This window comes from Vigna unguiculata, chromosome 11 (genome assembly GCF_037176805.1).
Source record: "Vigna unguiculata cultivar grain cowpea cultivar isolate G323 ecotype 2 chromosome 11, ASM3717680v1, whole genome shotgun sequence".
Taxonomy (NCBI): Eukaryota; Viridiplantae; Streptophyta; class Magnoliopsida; order Fabales; family Fabaceae; genus Vigna; species Vigna unguiculata.
The window spans coordinates 34,956,018-34,972,110 of record NC_140802.1 but is presented as its reverse complement, the minus strand read 5'-3'; the positions used below and the strand labels follow the sequence as shown (position 1 = coordinate 34,972,110).

General features: G+C 36.2%; 1 protein-coding gene across 1 annotated transcript; it reads left to right on the top strand.

The window, feature by feature from the left end:
- Positions 1-14,998: 14,998 nt before the first annotated feature.
- LOC114170326 (uncharacterized) lies at positions 14,999-15,562 on the top strand. The gene is made up of 2 exons (XM_028055806.2): positions 14,999-15,149; positions 15,240-15,562. Exons 1-2 carry the CDS (start codon positions 14,999-15,001, stop codon positions 15,560-15,562), a joined length of 474 nt encoding a protein of 157 aa, XP_027911607.2.
- The last annotated feature ends 531 nt before the right edge of the window (positions 15,563-16,093 follow it).

Genomic DNA, 16,093 nt, shown 5'->3' with positions numbered 1-16,093 from the left:
TATTGGTTCCCAATCTTAAAGAGAATCTTTTAAGTATTGGTCAAATGATGGAGAATGGATATTCTCTCCACTTTGAGAAAGATACATGCAAAATTTATGACAGTAGAAAGACAGAAATTGGCCAAGTAAAAATGGAGAAGAGAAATAGAAGCTTTCCCATAAGCTTCAAACCTGGAACTAATATTGCCATGAAGGCAGAAGTTGATGACTCGTGGCTTTGGCATAGGAGATTTGGCCACTTCAACACATATGCCTTAAAGCTTCTATATAAGAAAAACATGATGAGAGATCTTCCATGCTTAAAAGAGAATAATGAATCATGCGAAGGATGTCTCCTTGGTAAACAACATCGATTACCATTCTCGACCGACAAAGCATGGAGAGTAAAAGACTTACTAGAGTTGATCCATACTGATGTTTGTGGACCAACGAGGACGCCTTCACATCACAACAACAGGTACTTCATCCTCTTCATTGATGACTTCTCTAGAATGACATGGGTTTATTTCTTAAAGGCAAAGTCAGAAGTCTTTGGAATATTCAAGAAATTCAAGGCCCTTGTTGAGAAGCAAAGTGGAAAACAAATAAAAGTACTTAGAAGTGATCGTGGAAAGGAGTATACATCTCGCGAGTTTGACAAATTCTGCGAAGATGAAGGCATAGAGAGACAACTCACAGTCGCATATACTCCACAACAAAACGGTGTATCAGAAAGAAAAAATCGCACAGTCATGGAGATGGCAAGATCAATGCTAAAAGAGAAAGGTATGCCTAACACTTTTTGGGCTGAGGCAGTCTACACTGCAGTTTACATTTTAAATAGATGTCCAACTAAGGCAGTCAAAGACAAGACTCCTATTGAAGCTTGGAGTGGAAGAAAGCCATAAGCCAAACACCTACGAGTATTTGGATCTATCTGCTACATACATGTTCCTGATCAAAGGAGGCACAAGCTTGAAGACAAGACTATACGAGGAATATTCTTGGGATATAGCACACAATCAAAAGGATATCGAGTTTACAACCTACAAACAAAAAAGCTCGTCATTAGTCGAGATGTTGAAATTGATGAAAATGCTTCTTGGAATTGGGAAGAAGAAAAAGTTGTTAAAAGCACCACTTTAGTTCCAGTGCAACAATATCAAGAAGAAATTCAAGAAGAGGCAGAAGCTTCAGGTACGCCTTCTCCACCTCCATTAGAAGATTCTTCACTAGAGTCCACTCCAAGACGAGTAAGATCTTTGGTAGACATATACGAAACCTGCAATATGGCCATGATTGAGCCTAACTGCTATGAGGAAGCATCAAAGCAAGAAATATGGGTCAAGGCTATGGAAGAAGAGGTTAAAATGATTGAGAAGAATAACACTTGGGAGCTCGTAAATTGTCCTCAAGGAAAAGACATCATTGGAGTGAAATGGGTATATAAAACAAAGCTCAATCCTGATGGAACTATACAAAAGCATAAGGCCAGATTGGTCGCAAAAGGATACTCACAACAACCAGGAATCGACTACAATGAGACATTTGCTCCAGTCGCACGACTAGATACAATAAGAGCTCTAATAGCCCTAGCAGCACAAAAAGGATGGAACATCTATCAACTAGATGTCAAATCAGCCTTCCTAAATGGAGTGCTCGAAGAAGAGATTTATGTTGAACAACCTCAAGGCTTCATCAATAAAGGCAATGAAGGCAAAGTACTAAGACTAAAAAAAGCCTTATACGGCTTGAAGCAAGCTCCTCGAGCATGGTATAGCAAGATTGATCAATACTTCATCGATCAAGGATTCAGGAGGAGCAAAAGTGAGCCAACACTATATATTAAAGCACAAGGTCAGTATCACCTCATTGTCTCCTTATATGTCGATGATCTTATCTATACAGGAAACAATTTGGAGATGATGAAAGAATTTAAAGAAGACATGATGAAGACATTTGAGATGACCGACCTTGGGTTGATGAACTATTTCCTCGGTATAGAGGTGAAACAACAAGAAGACGGCATATTTATCTCTCAAAAGAAATATATTGAAGCCCTATTGAAGAAGTTCAAGATGTATGATTGTAAATCTGTTGCTACTCCATTGGTGGTAAATGAGAAACTACAAAAAGATGATGGAGCACAAGAAACAGATGCATCACGCTATAGAAGTTTGATTGGAAGTCTCTTATATCTCACAGCCACAAGACCAGACATTATGTATGCCACAAGTCTTCTATCAAGATTCATGCAAAAGCCAAGTCAGATTCATTATGGAGTAGGGAAAAGAATTTTAAGATATCTACAAGGCACAAAGGAGTTTGGAATATGGTACAAAATCATGACTAACTCAAGGATCATTGGCTACACCGATAGTGATTGGGCAGGATCAATAGATGACATGAAGAGCACCTCAGGCTATGCTTTCTCGCTTGGATCGGGAATATTCTCTTGGACATCAAAGAAGCAAGCAACTGTTGCACAATCAACAGCTGAAGCAGAATATGTGGCTGCTGCTGAAGCAACAAGTCAAGCTATATGGCTTCGAAAGATATTCAAAGATATGGGAGAGAAACAAAGTGGACCTACTACAATCAACTGTGATAATAAATCAGCTATCGCAATGACGAAGAACCCAATACATCATAGTAGAACAAAACACATAGCAATTAAATTCCACTTCATCAGAGAAGCGGAAACAAATATGAAGATACGACTTGAGTACTGCCGGACAGAAGATCAAATTGCAGATATCTTCACAAAGGCCTTACCAAGACCAAGATTTGAACTACTACGCGCTATGCTTGGAGTTACCGAATTTGCATCAAGGAGGAGTATTAAAGTATAATGCAAATTCTAGAAGAATCTAAAAAAATATAAGATAGAGTTATTGAAATGTAAAGAAACTTCTACAGTATTGGAGAAAAGCCTAGGATAGAAAGAAAAATCAAGAACATTCAACTATGTAGAAAAATCTAGAAGTATTTGCATTAGTTCTAGCTAGGAGTTTCTAGAATAATCTATGGGTCTATAAATACCCATGTATCCTACCATTTTGTAACATGAAGAACAACTAACACAACATCCAATACAACTACTCTCAACTACAAATACACTTCTCCAACTACTACTTTCACACTCTACTACCTACACATTTTCTCTATCCCTTCAACTATCCATTTCACAACCTTGAATTACTATCAGAGAAACAATCATATGAGCAGCTAGAATTTGTGAAACATAACACCTAGACAACTCACACTAAATGCAACTACAACAAAAACTAGTTACAATTGAATACCTTATTTCCTTGCCTGACAAGCCTCAAGGCCACCTCTGCAGAAGTATTTGCAGCAACAACGATATTTATTGCCCTTCTTGTGATTGGACCTTCCTTAAGTACATGGGTGTGAGCTAAAGCAAAAATTAAACCATCTTTTAAGATATATGTTTACTTTTATGTGAGCTACAACAGAGTTCTTTAATTATAAATTTTGGAGGGTTTACTTTTATAATAAATGTTTTAAGTACTTTTATATGTCATAATTTCTTTATAGTTAATAGTGTATGGGTAATTTAATTGAAGGTACTAGTGATGGAAGTATATATATATATATATATATCTTAAAAATTTGCTAACCGTATGTTTAACCACAAGGGATGGGAGAACATTATGGTTGAAGAGATCTAAGCAAACTTCCAAATAATTGTACACTTATGCTTCAAGAGTATTTTCCTCCTTTAACTTTTGAGCTTTGTTATCAGAGGTAGATGAAATATTTGCAAGATTGCACTTAAGTTCCTCAAATTCTTTTTAAAAAAATACATTGTTATAAAATATAACTCAAGGTAGCAGAGATCAAATACCCTAAAAAATTTCTAACTCAAGAACTTTTTTTTCATAGTGATGCTTAAAAACTAAAGTATGAGCATTATTCAACATCTTCATTTCAGCCTTCAACATAAAATATGAAACAATAAATAGAAAAAAACATCTAAAATCAATATTATTATCATGTAGTAAAATGCATGTATCCAATATTTTGCAACTTTGTCGAACTTGAAAGGCTATAAAATATTGTCAAAAACAAAATATTCAATGTCTCCATGAAATTTTTACCTCATTTAGTTCAAGTTTCTTATCCAGTTCTTTGAGCTCCCTATCCAACTTTTCTTTAAGAAGAGAGTGTTCTATTTCCTTTGCATGATCTTCCATATCATCTGTAAATAGGCTGCACAAAGTTAAAAAATAGTCTATTGTTATTAAAGAATAAATATCAATCCACAATGATAGAAAAAATGCATATAAAAAATTGGGTATCAACAACCTATAAATGTTGTTGCCAAGTTAAGCTTTGAGAATAGTCATCATTATGCTGCAGAAAATGTAATGTTCCTTAAATAACAGAAAAAGCAAAATCTCGAACACACAAAGTCTACTGTAGAAACTCATCTTTAGAAACCACACCAATTGATTGCAAACAAAAATTCACAATAAATTAAAAACACACTAAATTCACAATAACATTAACGAGACCGTAGACCTTGTCTGAGTGTAAAGTTGAAGGGAGAATCTGTCGCAGCTAGAATATAACTTTGTTTCATCGAGCAAAGTCCTCGTGGGACAACTTTTCACCATATACTCCCTCAAAATCCAACCAATATGTAGAGAGAGAACGAACCTAGCCTTGCACCCAAAACCCATACTCCACGTCCGCAGCGGCATCTTGACTTCTCTGCAGTGCCTCGCCATAGCACTGACGCGCAGATCACCAAAAACGCCATGTTCCATGGGATATCCTTCGCCACTGTCGGCCACAAGCACTCCCAACCGCTCTTCCTCGATTTGTTTTGGTTCGATTGCGGTTCTCTAGAGATGACAACATGGTGTCGAATAAGCTGAAACGCGAATAGGAGAGAGGAATGAGAGATCGTGCCGGTGAAGGAAGACAGACAATCACCAGCTATAGCGGTTTGTGGTCACAACAGCCACTCCAAAAGGCGCAACAACATCTCTGATCGCTCTGACTAGTGTACGACTCACATGGAGGATGCCACAATGGTGAGCTCTATGGAGGCAAGGGTTTAGGGTTTGCTATTATATTATTTCGTTAAATGTTTTATTTGTAAATTGTAGTGATTTTTCTATAAAAGACGATACATATTAGATAAAATTATGTGTTGTAACATTTATTTAAATGTGACTAAGAAAATGTTACTAAAGCTATATGTGGTAACATTTAAAATAAATGTAATCAAAGAAATGTTACTAAAGTCATTAAACGGAGTAGTGCTGAGAAGATATGTTAATCATTTCCAAGAATATTATATTACACAAGAAAATGTTTTATTTACGACCAATTTTAGTTACCAAAAGTTTTTAGTCATTAAAATGATCAATTTACATATCAATTACCAAAAGAAAATATTATTGGTTACTAAAATAGCCATTATTATGAATAAAAAATTATATTGGTCTTTAAATTGACTTCTAAAATTTAGCTACCATGATTTTATCTAAAAAAAATGGGTCACTAAACATTTGTTACCAAAGATTTTGCTACTAAAGAAATTGGTTTTTAAATAGGCCCTAATGAATTAGAGATTAATTTTAGTGGTCAATTATAATTTTTTATTCATAATGGTGACTATTTTAATAATCAATAATTTTTTTATTTGTAAATTAGTATCTAAATTCATCGGTATATTTATTATTAAAATTGGTTGTTAACTATGTATTTTCGTGTTGTGTCGGCATATTTACCTGATGTGAACTACTATGAGATCTCTGGCAGACACTTCTGTCCGGGGTTTCTTCTTTTCTTAGTTGTCATCATAATCTTGCTTCTTCACGGAGTCAAAGAGAACCTAAAGTTTCCTATAACTAGTTAATGGGAGGGAACTAATGAGGAAACACCATACTTCTTTCTCTTTTCTTATAATACATAATGGAGATAAAGCAAGGATCACATGCCAATATTTTGTAAGAGGGAATAGCGAGAGCTTAACAATGGCAAAGAGCGAAATCCAGAGGAGAAGAGTGGAGAAGACAGGAAGTGAATTCAAGCGACAGCAAGGGCGTTGCAGTCGAACCCTAGGTGAGGAAAAACAAGGAGGTGCTTGCGGCGGCTACTAAAAAGGAATGGCCAGCGATTGACGCACGCGGTTCACGAGAGTTTGGTAGTGGAAGAGAACACAGTGGTGGCCCGTCTATGCCGACAATGGAGGGATCTTCGGAAATGGCAGGTTAGGGTTTAGGTGTTGCGTTAAGTGCAAGGGAGAAAGGGATGGAGGAGAAAGCTATTCCGAGGAGGCGCAAGGTGGCCGTGATGGAGCGTTAACCACGGATGATGCCATTATTAGATGACCCTCACCGAAATCTTCGCCGGTTTTTGAGCGCACCGAGGGTAAAGGAGGAAGCCTGGCACATTTATTGTGTGGAGTAGAAGAGACCGAGTCTTGTGTTCTAATTGTGGAGAAGAAGAAGAAGAACCTGAAATTGGGAGTGAAGACACAGTAAAAGTTTGGAAGGGAAGAGCGACAAGTGTACTATAATGTGTAGGTCATAAACCTCTTAAAAATAATTAAAACCCCACTATTATGAGCTTTTAAAAAATCTATCGGAATCATCTAAATTATGTTTAGTTGTGGTGGGTTTTTATAACTTTTACAAAATAATTCCCACTAAATATCATTTTTTTTAGTGAATGTCTCACTTTGGCAAGCAAGAACATGCTTGGTTTGCTGAAGTAAAAGTAGAACATGGTGAATGCAACTTGTTCTTAGTTTGTCAAAAGAAAACTCAAAAACATATAAACAGTGTAAGGCCCACTAATTTATTTTTCTGCCCTAATTCAAGAGGGTTGTCCCAAATCAGTTGGACCTAGGGTTGGCCCATAGGGAGCCAAGGACCCTAATCTGCTCTCTTGGAATCACAGCTGAGCTCTGCTATGATTTTTCCGTCTTCCGTTAAGCTAGAGGAACCCTGTTTGCTCCAAGTAAGTTGAGCTTCCGACTGTTCTTCCTCTGATTCTAGCACTGTTGCATTAGTTCTGACTAGGTTGCCCTTCTAGGTTGCTTGTCTGTTTCCCTAATTTCCAACTCCCTAAGCTGTCCTCCGAGTTGTTGTACTCACCACGTTGGTTGTCAAGATCCCTTGTTAGCTTACTTCCAGGTAAAGGAAGCTAGGGTTTGCATTTGAATGTGTTTCTGCTGTGTTTTCATGTTCTGGTTTGTACTCTTGGGTGATTCTATGAATTTTAGATGATTATGAGTATATGTTATGCCTTGCTCTGGTTGGTTTCTATGTTGAATTGCACGAACAGTGGCGGAGATCTGATAGTCTCGCCCAAGCGAGTGAATCTCGCCTAAGCGAGAGCATCAGAAAATCCACCCAGGTGTTGCGCGATCTGTCGCTCAGGCAGCGAGTTCCTGTTTTGAACGAGAGCCCATCTCGCTCAGGCGAGGAGGTCTCGCTTGAGCGAGAGGACACGCCAACCACTATTCCCTTCTTCTCGAGCCCTCGCCTAGGCGAAGGGGGCTCGCTTGAGCGAGAGACCCTTTCGCCTGAGCGAGACCCTTCGGCCTGAGCGAGGAGCTGAGCGAGGGTGCGTTCTTATTTTGTTGCTTCTCTGTTCTTGAATGATTGGTACTTGTGTGATTCGATTGTTATGTTAAAGGCAGGAGAAATACGAATGTGTATGAGTAATATGGTTCATGAGTTGTGAATGCTAAGTTTGATATGATTTTGGTATGGATTTGTTATAGGATATGAAGGAAGGTTGGTTATAAATTATGGCATGAGATTGGTATGCATGATGAATATCTATTTGGTTGGTGAAACATGAATTGTATGTGGTTAGGACATAATTCCTTGGATCTCTAGCTGAGATTTCAGGGTGGTGCCTCCGTTGGTCGGGACGTAATTTCATGACCCCTGTTAGTGGGAGTTCATGGTGGTGTCCCATCTATATAATTTAGTAAGGATTCAAGGTAAGGTTGCATCCTAACACTCTAAGGAGTCAGTTAGTCTCACATAGAGCGGACTTACTCTTGTGGTGAGAGTAGTAGGAGGCCTAAAACTCATTAAGGACTAACCTTGTGTGTGGGGAACTGAGACATTGTAACACTTAGCTCAGGGGTGAGCAGCTCGGGGGTGATCAGGGAAAATCCACCACAAGTGCAAGCATCACTAAATCCGACTAAATTATACATATCCGGATAACACTCTTTTATCTTTTCATAGTAAAATATTAGTTTAATAGTTAGTATTTTTTTCTTGTCATGAGTTTTTTTTTTGTATATTTTTAAATGAATATAGAAGGAAAAGATATGTAGTATATGTTTTTTTCATTACCAATTTTTAATTGTGACTTAATTATCATAAATTTTTCTTTTAGTAATTATGTTTCTCAATTTTTGATTAAATTTTGATAAATAACTAGTCTTAAATTCTTTTTTTAAAAAATAGATATATTGATGAAGAATAAAATAATAAATTCACTTTTTTTAGAATGATTAAAGGGAAGATACTATGATGAAGATGAAAATAATAGAGATTTACCTATTCATATATTTTCAATTGTAATACTATAATAAGGATTCAATTATTAAATTAGACGAACCCTTTCTGATTAATTCTTTGGAACTTATAGCAGGAAAATATTCTCAAATATAAGAATATCCATTTAATAAAGGACATGAAATTAGAAAAGTTTATTTAAAATGAATTTCATATCAAATACAACTTCAAAACTACATTTTTCCAAGGACAAACATACAACGAGATTTCAATACTAAATCATTTATACTTTTGTTATATTAGTGATAATGATTAAATATATAAATTTTGAATATATTATTTTGGTCCCTTCAAATATTTTAGTCAAGATCCGTCACTACGACATTTGGACAATATGTTGAGATAAAGAAGCTTTTGTTATTGTGGATTCTTCATCTTCCTCAAATGTTAAATTAGACAATGGAGAGTATGTTGAAGTAGAAATAAAAAGTACCAGTAGAGTTACAACAAAACAAGGAACCAATGTGATCCATGATGCTCTATGTAACAAAATTTGATGAAAATTTATTGAATACATCGCTGTAGAATCAAGAGTCTATAGACTAAATTGAATTCAAAAGACTTATATAGGGTTTAAGGGACTAAAATGAAATCAAAATCGTAACACTTGAGTGTCACTAACACATATCACGTTAGGGGACGTGATAGCCATAGTTGTACCGTGACAAACACCTGATGTGCACTTCAACTTCTTGCACGATCCCGTACAAAGGAACCTTGTTGAGAGATAGGGAGGCCGAAGAGAGGATTGCGAATTAACACGTATTCCCATTAGCTTTTTGAATGTATCAGAGTTATATACAAAATACAAATAACAAATAACAAAGAGAGAAATTAGTAACTGTATTATGCATTTAGTTACATAACAGAACTTTGGACTATACAACAACAAATGGGACAACACGTGAATGAATGGCAGCCTCACGCAAGGTCTTCTATTTTTTTTTAGTCGCGAGTCCCATTTGTTGCTTTTAAGGTGCAACTAAGTTTTTTTTCCATTTAAATTCTATACGTTGTTTAGGTGCATAGGTAGGGCCCACGTGTTGTTATTAAAATAGAAAAGAAAATAATTTTTTGATTACTAAATTTTTACAACTTTCTCTTACAATCTTAAGTGACATCTTCTAAGTAGTTTTTTATTTTTCTATTCTCTCATTCTTAATATTTTAAAAAACTATTTAAAAAAAGAAATATCTCGTAAGAAAAAAAGTTATCAAAATTTATTAATCAAAATATATTCTTCAAATCGAAACATTTATGATGAGTGATGCAGAGATGATTTTGACTTTATGTATTAGACGAGGTGTTTGTTAAATAGAAAAGAGATCCATGGCCTGCATAGGAACCCGTTTCCGTTTTTCTTTTTGCAGTGAAGCCATAGGAAAATCTTTAGTTGTTTGTTCTTTTATATTCAAGGAAACCTTTGCTGTCATTGAGATCACCATGCACGGACCATTTTTATTGCAGTGACGTCTATGTTCATGCATGCATATGGTTTTTTTGTTCCATTCGTTCACGTAACCACCTCCTCTTCGTGGCACTGTAAAGGGTATTTTCCCCACCTTAAAAGCCTCAGTTTTGTTAGTTTTTTTGTGGCAGTTCATCGATTGTTCTCTTCTCATTCACGCTTTCTTTGTTTTCATTCTTTTCCACTCACCATATATAGTTTCTAGTGGATTGCATGTATTACGTTTACTGCCTTATGGGTGGTGCAGTATAATGATTTTCCTCAATTGCAATAAAACTGGACCATTTTTTTACGTTGGAGGTGCATTCACGAGAGTGCTTTCTAGCTTATGTTGGAAATATTTTAATATAATTAGAAAATAAATAATTAAAATAAAATGCTACTGTTAGTCATATTTTGATGGACTTTTAATTTTATAGGTTAATACTATTTATAGTTAACAATTATATTTCTTATTATAATTTATTTTTGTATCTACCTATAAATATCACTTAGTACAAGGGGAGAAATATAACAACAAACACTAGAGTTTTCTCAAAAGTATTTTTTTTTTCTTTATACTATCTCTTAAAACAATAGTGTTCATAAGGTTTGAAGATCCTTCGCTGCACTCGATCGATCTGACGGGTTGTTATATCTAGGGAGAGAAGCGCATATGATTTTTTTGTGCCCTCAGTAGGGGTGTTTTCTCTCTAAGAATAGTGCTATATATGCGTGTCTCAACCATATTTTTTTCTATTATTTTCTCATTTATTTTTTATCTCTTATTGTTATTATAATGGTTGAGTATCTGATTAATATTCTTTGATTCATATACATGTCAGTATTATTATTGCTCTAATAATAATAATTATTATCATTTCATATTTTTATTATTAATATATAGTATTATTTGAGTAATCATTTTCTTAAGATTCTTAGAGAGAAAAATCTTATTCTTTTCTAAAATTAAAGACAATACAAAGGGGAAGACTAAAAACACTTGTTATGAACCAATGTGTTTGGTATGGTTACAATTAAATCAGCCTCAACTAAGCGTAAAAATTTATGTGTATGATTTTTTTCTATTTCTATTTGTAACAATAAATAAAATTATGGATAAATAAAATTCTGGCTCACTAAATGATTTTTGTGATGTCTAAATCTAATGTTTTTCCTATTATATTAATTTATGATTTAATATTTTATACTCTTCCAATTGATAGAGATGTTCTAGATCTCTAAATCATGAATATATTTTAAGTGTTTTGTACGAAAACAATTATAAAATGTTTGTCATATTAAAACTATTATTGAGTTATGAAATTATGCATTTGCAAGAAAAAAAATTTATCTTGATATTTATATGAAGAAAAAAAATGAATGATAATAAATTATCAGATTTATGAATTTAAAAATATTGTTTATAACATGAAATTAAAATGAATATTTTATTTCATATCATGCTTATGATTATGTGTGTGCTGATAAAAAATCTTATCTTCATATTAGAAATTGAGGGGATGGTCAAATAAAATTAAACTTCTCTTCCAGAAATGATCTTATTTGTTTAAAAAGAAGTTTTTTCATGTTTCTGAATTTAGAAACTTCTTTGCTGCTCAACAATGTTATGAAGTGGTTTTTTATTACAATAAATTATTAATTCTAGACATGTCCTTTGGTTGGTAAATGATATATTTGTGATGGCTTGTTTGAGTTAAGTACCTTTATCTTGTAATAAAATATCTAGTAGTTCTTATTTGATTATTACAGATGTTGAAAGTTTTCATATTTGACATGCTATTATTATAATTGAGAAGCTTGGTTAGAGACCATTCAAATTATAAAATTTTGAGGTACAAAATTAATTAAAAACGGAAGTGATGAATATATATGTCTTTAGAAATGAGAATACATGTTTGTATAAATAAGTGTTTGTGAAACTCATGGTATTATTCATTAAGTAATATCTCATATAGTGTTAATCTAATGGTGCAGTGAAAGAAAAAAATGTTTTTGTTTGATATGATAAATGTTATTCTACAAGTTCCAGCTTGCCTAACATTATATTAGTGAAATTTTATATCCTGCTTACCGTATTTTGAACATAAAAGGTTGTGATAAAACTTTTTATGAGTTATGAAAGAAAAAATAACTACATTTAAAATATTTCAAAGTGTGGGGTGTCTTGTAAAGGTTAATATACCTCTTAATGAGAAAAAAATCATTGGTTATTTATACTGATAAATTTCTAGAGATGTTTCCTTCAAATGATAAATTAACTAAATTTGTTTGTTATACCTCTAGTATTGTTTTTCCATCTAGTGATAATATTATTTATGTTTTTTCTAGTTTTGAAAATATGTTCAATTTCTTGAGATTATTGAATGATATATTAATGTAAATTTGATATTGATTTTGGTGACACAAAAACTGAGGGCAGACAACAGAAGAAGCCCTACAGTAGACCAACATCATCTTCACAGAAACTGAGGTGTTATAACTGTGGAGAAGAACACCTACGGAGAGACTGCACTAGACCAGTTGGCAGCGGAGGCAGCAATATGAGCACTCGTAAGTGCTACGCATGTGACCAGCCAGGACATTTTGCCAACAAATGTCCTAATAGGAAGACTACTCCAGTATCACGATCTCAGCCACCTTCATCTGATAGACCGAGAGCAGCAGGTCGGATTTTCGCCATGACCAGTACTAAGGCCACCCGGTCAGGTAACCTGAGTTTGGACTACTGCTTTCTTTTTACTAAGGCCACCCAGCAGGGATATAGATTTCTCAATTGATCTAATTCCTGGAGCGGGTTCAGGGTCGGCAGCACCGTACAGAATGGCACCGACAGAACTAGCAGAGTTGAAGAAACGGATAGAAGACTTGCTAGAGAAGAAATTTATTCGACCCAGTGCCTCACCGTGGGGGGCTCCGATGTTACTGGTAAAGAAGAAGGATGGTAGTTCTCGGCTGTGCGTTGATTACCGGTAGTTGAACAAATTGACGATAAAGAACAAGTATCCACTGTCAAGGATTGATGACTTACTCGATCAGTTGAGAGCGGTAGGTGTATTCTCTAAGATCGACTTAAGGTCTGGCTATCATCAGATCTTAGTCAAGCCAGAGGACGTTCATAAGACAACTTTCAGATCGAGATATGGACATTATGAATATGTTGTGATTCCATTCGGAGTGACCAATGCACCAACTGTCTTCATGGATTATATGAACCGCATCTTCAGGCCCTATCTGGATAAATTTGTGGTGGTGTTTATAGATGACATCCTCATCTACTCTTAGACTAGGGAGGAATACGCAGGTCATTTGAGAATTGTACTGGAAGTGTTGAGAGAACATCAGCATTACGGCAAACTGTCCAAATGTGAATTCTGGTTGGACGAGGTGCAATTTCTAGGGCATGTGATCTCTTCGCATGGTATTGCAGTAGACCCGAGCAAGATCGAGACGGTGCTGAAGTGGGAGAGACCTTAGACAGTAACAGAAGTCAGAAGCTTATTGGGGATTGCCGGGTACTATAGGAGGTTTGTAAATGGGTTTTCTAAAATGGTGAGTCCATTGACTCAGCTCACTAGAAAGGATCAATCCTTCTGCTAGACTGATAAATGTGAGGAATGTTTCGAGGAGATGAAGAGGAGGTTGACTACAACTCCGATTCTTATTATTCCAGATACTAGTAAAAAGTTTGAGGTATACTGCGATGCATCCTACCAGGGTTTGGGTTGTGTACTAATGCATGAGAAGAGGTCAGTAGCCTATGCTTCGAGACAGTTAAAGGTGCACGAGAAGAACTACCCTACCCATGATTTGGAGCTGGCCGCTGTAGTGTTTGCCCTTAAGACATGGAGACACTATTTGTATGGCTCCCAATTTCAGGTTTTTAGTGATCATAAAAGCCTGAAATATCTGTTCGATCAGAAGGAGTTGAATATGAGACAACGACGCTGGATGGAGTATCTCAAGGATTATGATTTTGAGTTGCTTTACCACCCTGGTAAAGCTAATGTTGTTGCGGACGCCTTGAGTCAGAAAAGGATGCATATCTCAGCCATGATGGTAAATGAGCTGGAATTGATTGAGAAGCTCAGGGATATGAACCTGGGTATACAACTGAGTGAAGACTTGATCAGATGCAGTGTTCTTACATTGACTAGTGATGTGTTGGAGGCCATCTGTGATCAGCAAAAGAGTGATGCTGAGTTATAACAATTTGTGAGTTGGATAGGGACTAAGAAAGGGAAGGATTACATGATGGGGTCAGATGGTATCTTACGGTTCAGAGATAGGGTCTGTGTGCTTGGAAATTGGAGATTGAGGAAACAGATCATGGAGGAAGGGCATAAAAGTCGTCTTAGCATACACCCTGGTATGACTAAGATGTATTAGGATATGAAACAATCCTTCTGGTGGAATGGGATGAAAACCGATATTGCCGATTTTGTAGCATCGTGCCTAGTATGCCAAAAGGCTAAGATTGAACATCAGCGAACAGGGGGTACTTTAGAGTCGTTGGACATCCCTCAGTGGAAATGGGATAGTATTGCCATGGACTTCGTGACTCATTTGCCGAGGTCTGTTAAAGGGCATGACTCAATCTGGGTAATAGTGGACAAGTTGACAAAGTGTGCTCATTTCCTCGCCATTAATCATAAGTGGTCGTTGGATAAATTGGCTGAGTTGTATGTGCGAGAAGTGGTCAGGTTGCATGGTGTGCCTACCAGCACAGTATCAAACAGAGACCCGAGATTCACATCTCGCTTTTGGCAGTCTCTACAGGCAGCGTTGGGAACCCAGTTGAGGATGAGTTCTGCATACCATCCACAGACTGATGGGCAGTCAGAGCGTACGATCCAGTCCTTGGAATCTCTTAAGGGCTTGTGTGCTGGATCACATGGGAAGTTGGAGTGAGATGCTTCCATTGGTGGAATTCACATACAACAATAACTATCATTCTAGTATTGGTATGACACCTTATGAGGCATTGTATGGGCGGCGGTGTAGGACACCGTTGTGTTGGAATCAGGATGGAGAATCCTTGGTGTTGGGTCCCGAGTTTCTACAACAGACTTCTGAGAAGGTTAGGGCGATTCAGGAGAGAATGAGGGCCACTCAGAGTAGATAAAAGTCATACACAGATAAAAGGAGACGACCTCTAGAGTTCGAGGCTGGGGATCATGTATTTCTAAGAGTGACACCGACGACAGGTATTGGGAGGGCCATCAAATCAAGGAATTTAACTCCGAGGTTTGTTGGGCCTTATCAGATTTTGAGGAGAATTGGCGCTGCAGCTTATGAGATCGCCCTGCCACCACACTTGGCGAATCTGCACAACGTATTTCATGTCTCTCAGTTGGGGAAATACATAGCAAATCCATCCCATGTCCTGGAGTCAGACGATATTCAGATCCGGGAGGATTTGACGGTGAACACTGGACCAGTGAGGATTCTAAACTCGCAAGTGAAAAAGCTGCGAGGGAAGGAAATCAGGACTGTGAAAGTCTGTGGGATGAGAGTACTCAGGAGATGACCTAGGAGATGGAGGTTCGCATGAGGCTGTCCTATCCGCATTTATTTCCTGGTATGTCCTATTTTCGAGGATGAAAATCTTTAAAGGTGAGGGAAATGTAAGACCCGAGAAAATTAAATAGTTAATTAAATAATTATTTAATAAATGCGGGTAATAGGAGCATTTAAAGTATTTAATGCAGATTATTATGACATGGAAAAGTATTAGCTCAAGTGGTTGAGAGTACTTTAATTGTGTAAAAGGACTTGGGTTCGAGTCCTATGTTTGCCATTTGTATGTTATTTAATTATGAATTTTTATGTTATATATTTGAAAGAGTGATGTGATCACATAACCTTAAAATTGAAGGAATTATCAAATTGTAAATTGGTTGAATCGGTTGTGCACTTGCTTTGTGATTGTAGGGTTGTGAGTTCAAACCTTGTTGAGAACTAACTAATTCTCTTTTTGCCAAATTTTCCTTTGGCATGAATATAAAAGGGTTAGAAACCCTAGCAGCCAATAGAGAGGTAACCTAAGGGCTGGAAAACA